Source organism: Schistocerca piceifrons, chromosome 2 (assembly GCF_021461385.2).
Source record: "Schistocerca piceifrons isolate TAMUIC-IGC-003096 chromosome 2, iqSchPice1.1, whole genome shotgun sequence".
NCBI lineage: Eukaryota > Metazoa > Arthropoda > Insecta > Orthoptera > Acrididae > Schistocerca > Schistocerca piceifrons.
In genome coordinates this window covers 483124865-483133597 of record NC_060139.1, presented here as the reverse complement: position 1 = coordinate 483133597, position 8733 = coordinate 483124865, and the positions used below count along the sequence as shown (strand labels likewise).

Here is an 8733-nt window from a genome sequence, read left to right as displayed (position 1 = left end):
AAGGCACCCTAGACCGCGCGGCAAACGAAATATCCTGACTGAGTGACTGGCTGACTGACTCATCATCGCCCAGCCCAAACCACTGTGGACAGAAACTTGAAATTTGGAGAGGATGTTGATTTACACTGCAGGCGTCGTTTACAAAGGATTTTTCGAAATTCCACCCCTAAGGAGGTGAAACAGGGAATGAAAGGCGTTTTGAAAATATGTCGCTATTAAGGCAATTTGAAGTTATAACTGCGAAAATTGGTAGTTGGTTTCACGGTCAAAGATAGATATATATTTGTTTCAGCTTTTTTCGGAAATATATCCCCTAAGTAGCTGAGATAGTAGGTGAAAGTTTTAAAAAAAATAAATCATCAAATAAATAAATCCTTACTAAAAAATAAATCATTATTAAAGAATTACTAATGCATTTTTAAAGCTACATCTACGAAAACTGGTATTTGACTTCTCGGTTAAAAAAATAAAACACTGTTTCAGTGTTTTTGGGAGTTCAACTACTTGGAGGGTGAAATAGGGTATGAGAGTTTTCACGCAGCTATTTCATTATGAAAGCATTTCTGAAACTAAATCTCTGAAAATTTGTGTTTGGCTTCCCAGTTAGAAAAAAATATATTATGTTTCACCCTTTTGGGAAATTCAACTCCTAAGGGGTTGAAATAGGGCTTGACAGATTCACTGACTTTTCATCGTCCAGTGGAAACTGCTTAGGATGGAAACTTGAAATTTGGAGAGAGTGTTGATTTTACACTGTAGGTATCGTTTAAGAAGCGATTACTGGAAATGCCACTCCTGACGGGGTGAAATAGGGGATGAAAAGTTATTTGGAAATATATTGCTGTTAAGTCAGTTTTGTAGGTACAATTACGAAAATTAATACTTCGTTTCTCAGTCAGAAACAAAAAGGTACGTGTTTTAGCAGTTTTCGAAATTCCGCCACTAAGGAGGTGAAAGTTTTTTTAAATAAATCATTCTCAAAGAACAGCTATAGATACATTATGAAAATCGGTTTATGGCTTCTCGGTTAGAAATTAAAAGTACTTGTTTCAGTGTTTCTGGAAATTCAGCCGCTGGCCGGAGTGGCCGAGCGATTCTAGGCGCTTCAGTCTGGAACCGCGCGACCGCTACGGTCGCAGGTTCGAATCCTGCCTCGGGCGTGGATGTGTGTGATGTCCTTAGGTTAGTTAGGTTTAAGTAGTTCTAAGTTCTAGGGGACTGATGACCTCAGCTGTTAAGTCCCATAGTGCTCAGCGCCATTTTTGAAATTCAGCCCTTGGGGGGATGAACATTTTTAAGAAAAATCATTATAGTAAGATATTTTTAAAGTTAAATCTATGAAAACTGTTATTATAATTAAAGGAATGTGCCAGGGGATAATAGTATCTATGGAAGTATCACCACAAGATCTCACTCAATAGGTAGGATTAACAAACACCTCCGACTCCAGCTACCATAATCGCTCACTGATCAGAAGTATATTCCGTAAGAACCATGCTGCTATGATCTTAATTAGGACGGAGAGTTTAGAAGGTGTTGCAATTTCCGAACAATATAAAAATTTCGTTAAAGAAAAACAAAAAATCCGTGCAGAGCATACAGTCTAGGTGAGCGAAGGAGCGGGTAGTCATTTTCTTTATAGGGAACACAACACAGTTCGTGGCTAATCCCCACACAAATTTAAAACTGTTGCAAAAGTGGATGTTCATTGCTACTATATTTCAGGAACCATTTTCATCGAGAAATTTAATTTCCTACATAATCTGTCAAGGACGAATCGAAAAGAAACGACCAGTAATCACTATGCGTAAGCAGTCCTAAAACCTATGCTATCCTCCTGATACAGCTGGAAGCACACTAGATGCCATACGCAATGTGCTAAGCAATATGCAACACCCTGTGAAGTCAATTTCGCCGTTTACATGGCTTTCTACGCATTCCATTCGCTTATGGAACGAGGAAAGAATTCCTGCTTTTAATGTCTCTGTGTGCACTGCACTAGCCTCATCAGTGTAATACTCGTTCTTGAAACTGTGTAAGGAAATTTTCGCGGTTAGTCAGCACCATACCTTCAAGCGCCCACAAGTTCGGGTCATTTGTAGATATAGCACTTCACTATACAGTTAAATACGTCTGCGGAAATACATGTCGTAATTATATTTCAAACGAATATATTACGTACTTTAGTAATAAGGGGAGCAATACATCAAAAACTAGTACAAGTTGCATGGCGCTTCAGAATTTCCAAGTCTCACACTCAGTACCCTCTTTAACACCACAAGCTATTAGCATCACATGTTACAGTGTGAATTAAAACAAGCACTAGTTTATTTTTATGGTAATAAGGAAGGCACTCTAGCGCGTCTCAACCCACATTCCTGTGCAGCGGCTGCTGCATGGCCGTAATCTTCGCATTTGTCCCTTCATCTGTTCGTTGATGTGTTGCCCCAGCAGAGGGCAGCACTCTCGGAGCGTGCAAGATGGCCTCCGACGGGCCAGGTGACATTTGTGCCAGTAGAATGTTTTAATGTCATGTAATTAAAGAATGGAGGTTAATTTCCTCCAGACATGGATGAATTAGGGCAACATCCATGCATACGTGTGAAACGAAAGTATGTTAGAACGATTTATCAGTATTCCGATAAAATCCACGAATTGTTCGCGGTACGCCTGTGTGAAAGAAATCAAAAAAAGCAAGACGTGTCAAAAACTGGTGGATGGGTGCTGCTTGGAATCGAACCAAGTAAGGGCGGCGAACATCCGGTGCTTAAGGAAACAGCAGCGAAAGTCCAGGTGAGCGTCATTCCTTAAAATATATGTTGTGCTTTTGACACAAATTTCGGAAAGCAAGTTATACATTTTTTTGTGTTAAAACAGCCTATCGGGCAATAAGTACTGATGGTAGAGACGAAGTGTTTGCTACTGTATTTAATTTCATTCTAGCTGGCGTTAGGTATTAGGTAATAATCACCGCTATTAGTACAAGCTACACACCTGTCACTAGCTCCTTTTACATTCACTATAATTTCTCACCAGCACTTTCTTTTCAAATGCAAAATTAATTTTTCTAAGGTTGTTTTATCACCACATTTCGTATAATTTAAGTCTACATACAAAACAGGTCGCGTGAAGTAAATGATTCACAGTTCATTAACATCGTCGTCCATGACGTAAAATGACGGAGCAGTTAGGTATCCTAAGAACTATATATATCTTTTGTACTCTCCATAACGTTAGTTTTGCTCCGTTTTACTTTTTTTTTTTTCTCCTCCCTTAAATACGCTGAGTCAAATCACAAGCTCATCATGCTTTCTGAATTGTTGTTTTGATATCGAATGTAAGTCAAACGAATACTACGTTTGTGTTAAATGTTGAAGTGTGTGAGATTAAATGATGCTGTCAGAAAAGGGCTTTAAATTGCCATGATAAATACGTAATTGCACAAGCAACAATTCATTGAATGCTTTTGAATGACTTTGCAGTGTTAGGGAACTAATGCTGCTTTTATGCTGAAAGTTTAGCGCGTTAGTGCTAAACATTTTCAGCTGCAACAGACGACTACTTTGTGAAGATAATCGACCCACTAACAAACCTATCAATTGGAATATATCCGAGGTAGCAAAATAAATCATACAGGACGAAGGTTACATTCGGATCCAGTTCTGTAGCGGGCTTTACACAATAAAGAAATTATTCTTAACAGAAGGAAAATATTTTTCCGACAAATTGGAAGTCATGAAGTGTTTATTTTTAGTAAAATCAAATGCAATGATACTTTTTTAGCTACTACACCGGTGTAATCCGTTTTATGCACACTGTTAGTTTACACGAAAGTTATGTTTGTAAGTACAAAATTAACTGCATGTTTTTATAGAAATTTTGCTATGTATACTGAACAGTCACCACCAAAATATGTCTTGGCAGGTAATTAGTGCAACTAAGGGATTGATAGAGCGGCAAAGTTGGCATATGCCATGTATTTTCCTACAGTATTATTTGCATTCTAGTAGTTTCGGTCTTGCTGATATCTGTGCAAATGTCTCGAAGACATTATTACATGTTTCAGAACGTTTCGAAGCTAAGCAGTAACGGTCACAGTGACTAAGTGTGTATCAGTTTTCGTAACAAAGATACCGCCCGTATCTCGCAATTATGATGTCATATCTCTAACTGGATTCAAACTTTGTTTCTACCAAATTGTGTGTGTACTGTGTTATCGATAAATGTTTAAATCTGTAATGTGATCTCTCTCTCTCTCTCTCTCTCTCTCTCTCTCTCTCTCTCTCTCTCTCGTGTGTGTGTGTGTGTGTGTGTGTGTGTGTGTGTGTGTGTTTTGGTAGTCAGCTGTTGCGGCTCATTTGTTTGATCTTCATACGCCCTCGATTTGTTCAATCGGAGCGAGGTATGAAAACTGGCTTCACTTTAAATACCGTAGTTTACCTCCGACATTCGTTAAGAGTATAACAATACTGAGAGGAAGAAGCGTTGTTAATTCCTGGATGATTTGTTGGGCATTAGCGCACTGTGGAAATGACCGAAAACACACTGCGTCTGCGTGTGACTATAAAATTCAGTAATTAAAATTTGTAACATGCTTGCGTTTGAAAGAAAATTTTAGGACAAACAAAATTCACCTAAAAAGAACAGGGTATATAAAAAGGACCTTGAGTTGCTACTGCAGCTTGGCATTTGCAGAACTATGACTACCAGATGACTTTCGTGCGCCAATTCCGTTGAGTGTCGCGCTTGAAGAGACAGACACAACATTGTCTCATTGTATTGAAATTCACTCCTCGATTTGGTAGCAGGTGGATACTATTGTACTGTATATAGCCAGGATATTATTATGCGTCGTAAAAATACGTGCGGAAATTCATTAAATATTTATTACATGCTGTTTCTTCTCTTCTGCCTGCAATATGAACTTCGTAACTTTTTGCGTAATAAAAACTGGTGGTGTTAGTTTTCCCATTGATGAAGTACGATGGAATTGTTTGACGCTTGCCTCGAAAAGGAAAATTTCTTTAAGGCAAACAACCGTACAAAACTGTGCAGTAAACATTCTTCGCCCAGGTGTTTTGACATTGAAGCAACTGGTGCACCAAAACTAAAGCCAGATGAAGTGCTTCCAATTTTTTATTTAATTCAGTAATTTAAATAACGAATAAAAGAGAGACCTAAACAACTGTCATCTGCATCGAACGGTGGGGGCTTAAGATGCATTTTGCCTGTGTTTTTATCGATATTGCTGTAGAAAAAATGGCAATGCGCAAGTTTAAATCGAGTAACCGAATAGTTTTATTTTGTCTGACACTACGTTCAGCCCAAGTTTGATTTAGTTTGTATAAAAATCAATGAGTAGCAACATGAGTAGTGTTGTTTAAGAAGAGCTACTTTCATTAGACCGTGGATACTCAAGATATTGAGAGGTAAATTTCAGCAGCAGTTTGTTATGCTGGTAGTACATTTTTTTAAACAATTGCGTGGAGTGATATTATGAAATGAAGGGAAAAACTGTCGAGTGTTCACTGAAATCCGCATGCTATTCTGTGGTATTCTAAAACTCCCTTGATTTTTATAAAAATTCTTTCGTAATTCACATGACACTGAATAGTTAGAATCCCACAAATAAATAATCTTAACTAAAATTGTATTTGCCATATTTAATATTTCATAACAGGTTATGCGCCAATGTTACGCCAAAACGAACACTTTACTGCTTTGAAGGAGATCGGAGAAATCGATTATGCTAGAGGAAGGATTTGTTTTTGTTGGAACGAGTAGTTGCGGGAAACTTCCACAATGGCGAATATAAAGTGAAACTGATAAACTTGAAAGACCTTACGAATGGGCTCAATGGAAAGGCATAGCTCTAAGGTGTGTTTCGTTCATATTGATAGTTACGCGCGAACTTGTATACGCCGACTAGCAAAATGACTCGTAAGGAGCAAGCCTGATAGAAAATGTGCGAAGTGAACCAATTGATGGAATTTGTGTTCACCTGCAATAGTGTCAAAGAAATGTGCGACAGATTACAAAGCTCGCACCATTATGGAGCCGCCACCGGCTTGCCCAGTGCCTTGTTGACAACTTGGGTCGATGGCTTCGTGGGGTCTGCGCCACACTCGAACCCTATCATAAGCTCTTGCCAACTGAAATCGGGATTCATCTGACCCAGTCTCTCGTTTTCCAATACTGATATGGTCACGAGCCCAGGAGAGGCGCTGCGGGCGATGTCCTGCTGCTAGCAAAAGCACTCGCGTCGGTCTCCTGCTGCCATAGGCCATTGACGCCATATTTCGCCGCACTATCGTAACGGATGTGTTCGGTGGGTCTCCTACTCTGATTTCTGCGGTTGTTTCACGTAGGGTTGCTTTTCTGTCAGCAGTGACAACTTTACGCAAACGCCGCTGCTGTCGGTCGTTAAGTGAAGGCCGTCGGCCACTGCGATGTCCGTGGTGAGATGTAACGCCTGAAATGTGGTGTTCACTCCACTGTTTACCCTGTGGATCTCGGAATATTGAATTTCGTAACGATTTTCGAAATGTAATGCTCCATGCGTCTAGCTCCAGCTACCATTCCGCGTTCAAAGTACGTTAATTCCTGTCGTGCAGTATTATACCGTGTGTACGCGATACTACTGCCATCTGTATATGTGCATATTGCTGTCCCATGACTTTTGTCGTCTCTGTGCGTATGCTGTTGAACTGAGTGAACAAAATACAACGGAAAAAGCTGCATTTGTTTCATCTAAGCGCGGAGAAGGATACAAAATAAGACAGGTGAAGATATCAGAAGTGCGAAAATTTCGCCACAAAAACTGCAGCGCAAAAATTTCCGTGTAATAAATGCAAACTACAAGGTCATGGGAAGCGGAGTGTCCACAGAACACTTAGTCACGGCGCTAACAAGTAGCAAAAGTAGGCGAGCAGAGACGATGTATTTACCTCATACGCCGTGCGTACATCTACAGGAAACAGCGAGTACGTTGATGCAAGTAAATGGTATTGTGACAGTGGTGTTGCGAAGCACGTCACTCCGAATGAACATACCTTGTTTCTACAATGAATTCATCGTTCCTACAGTGATGTCGCTTGGAAAACAAGCCAATGTGCGTGCATGTGGTGAAGTGAAAGATGATGTCCAAATCTGACTAAGCAAGCGGTACAGTCTTTTATATGTGCCTGACGGATGCGTTGGGCGGTTGCGTACAACGACCGCAGTACGACTTTCGACAATAAAAGTGTCAAAACTTGGGAAAAAGTCAGTGACGACATTGTAATTACATGCAGTGTGGAATACAGCCTATTTATGTCGAATACGCTTGTTGTCAGAAAAGAGAAATCACGTTACCTTTGTGACTGCATCTGGAAAACTGCAAGTGTGCCATGGAAGATAGGGCGCCGGCGGTTGTGGCCGAGCGGTTCTAGGCGCTTCAGCCCGGAACCGCGCTGCTGCTACGATCGCAGGTTCGAATCCTGCCTCGGGCATGGATGTGTGTGGTGTCCTTAGGTTAGTTAGGTTTAAGTAGTTCTACGTCTAGGGGAGTGATGACCTCGGATATTAAGACCCATAGTGCTTGGAGCCATTTGAAACATTTTTTTGAAGATAGGGCCATCAAACAAACACACGAAGAATATCTAGAAAGACTTGATATCAAGTAGAAAGTGTCAAGGAAGAATTTTGCGGTGGTTGTACGTTGGGTAAGATCGTCATTGAAACAACCAGTGAAGCACTCTGCAGTTATTGGCGAATTAATCCACGCAGATGTCAATACACTAATGAATTCAGAGTGGTTTGGAGGAGTTTGATATTAGAAATATTTTAATGACAATATCAATTAATTTCGTCCAATTTTTTAACACAAAAATGAACGCCATATTCGCTTAAACATATCTTAAGTGAAACTCACACCAATGAACAATCAGTTAATCAATGTATACGGGATGAATACAAAAACTTTAATAATATGAAAGTCGACGCGTTGCTCGATGGAAAGGGAACAAAATAATTGATTTACCGTACAGAATGGTTACTGAACCCGAAAACAAAGCAATTCTTGAAGCTACACGCTCAAAGTTGAACCCGGAAGTTATAGGCAGAAGATTGCATTAAAGCAGTGTACATCGTAAATCGTAATAGAAAGTTTTCGATGAGGAACAAAATCGCGTATGAATGTGATACAATCGACCAATAAGAGAAAATTGATCGCATCACTGTTTTTGGCGCAGGTGTCATGTAGACTATCAGTTCCGTTCAGAGTTTGTTGATAGGCCTAATTGTATATCAGTGACAAGGATAGAATTAGAATCTGGATTCCTTCTAAAAGGAAAGAAGTTTTGAGACGTGAGATAAAATTTAAGAAAGAAGTAGTTGACAATTTCCGTCAGTGATCATGTCGAATTTTATATCTCTCGGAAAGATTTCCCAGATCTGTAATGGCCAGACGTGATATCCGAAGGAGCAAATATCATAGGCAGTCTACTTCCTGCGGAAGTCAAGAATTAAATGACTGTAATAAAACTGGAAAATTAACAGAATTCATGAAACCACAAGTTCCTGAATGTTCTGAAGAAGATAAACAGGAAAACAAAATAATTTTTCTCTCATTTTAGATTAATTTGCGTGCAACATCATTGCCTTTTTTCTTCGTTGGAATACATGCGTAATCGGCCAGGAGCGCCATTTTCTTCGTGGGTTTGCTCCTCCTTAGTAAACAGTCACACTATGTAA

General features: G+C 39.7%; 1 protein-coding gene across 1 annotated transcript in view; it reads left to right on the top strand.

Annotated features, from left to right (window-relative positions):
* Positions 1–2479: 2479 nt before the first annotated feature.
* The window catches only part of LOC124776835 (probable ribonuclease ZC3H12D), a 570216-nt gene continuing 563962 nt past the window's right edge, over positions 2480–8733 (top strand). The window contains exon 1 of the mRNA XM_047252001.1: positions 2480–2793. Within this exon, the coding sequence (XP_047107957.1) occupies positions 2569–2793 (225 nt within the window). The 5' untranslated portion in view covers positions 2480–2568. The remainder of the gene's footprint in view (positions 2794–8733) is intronic.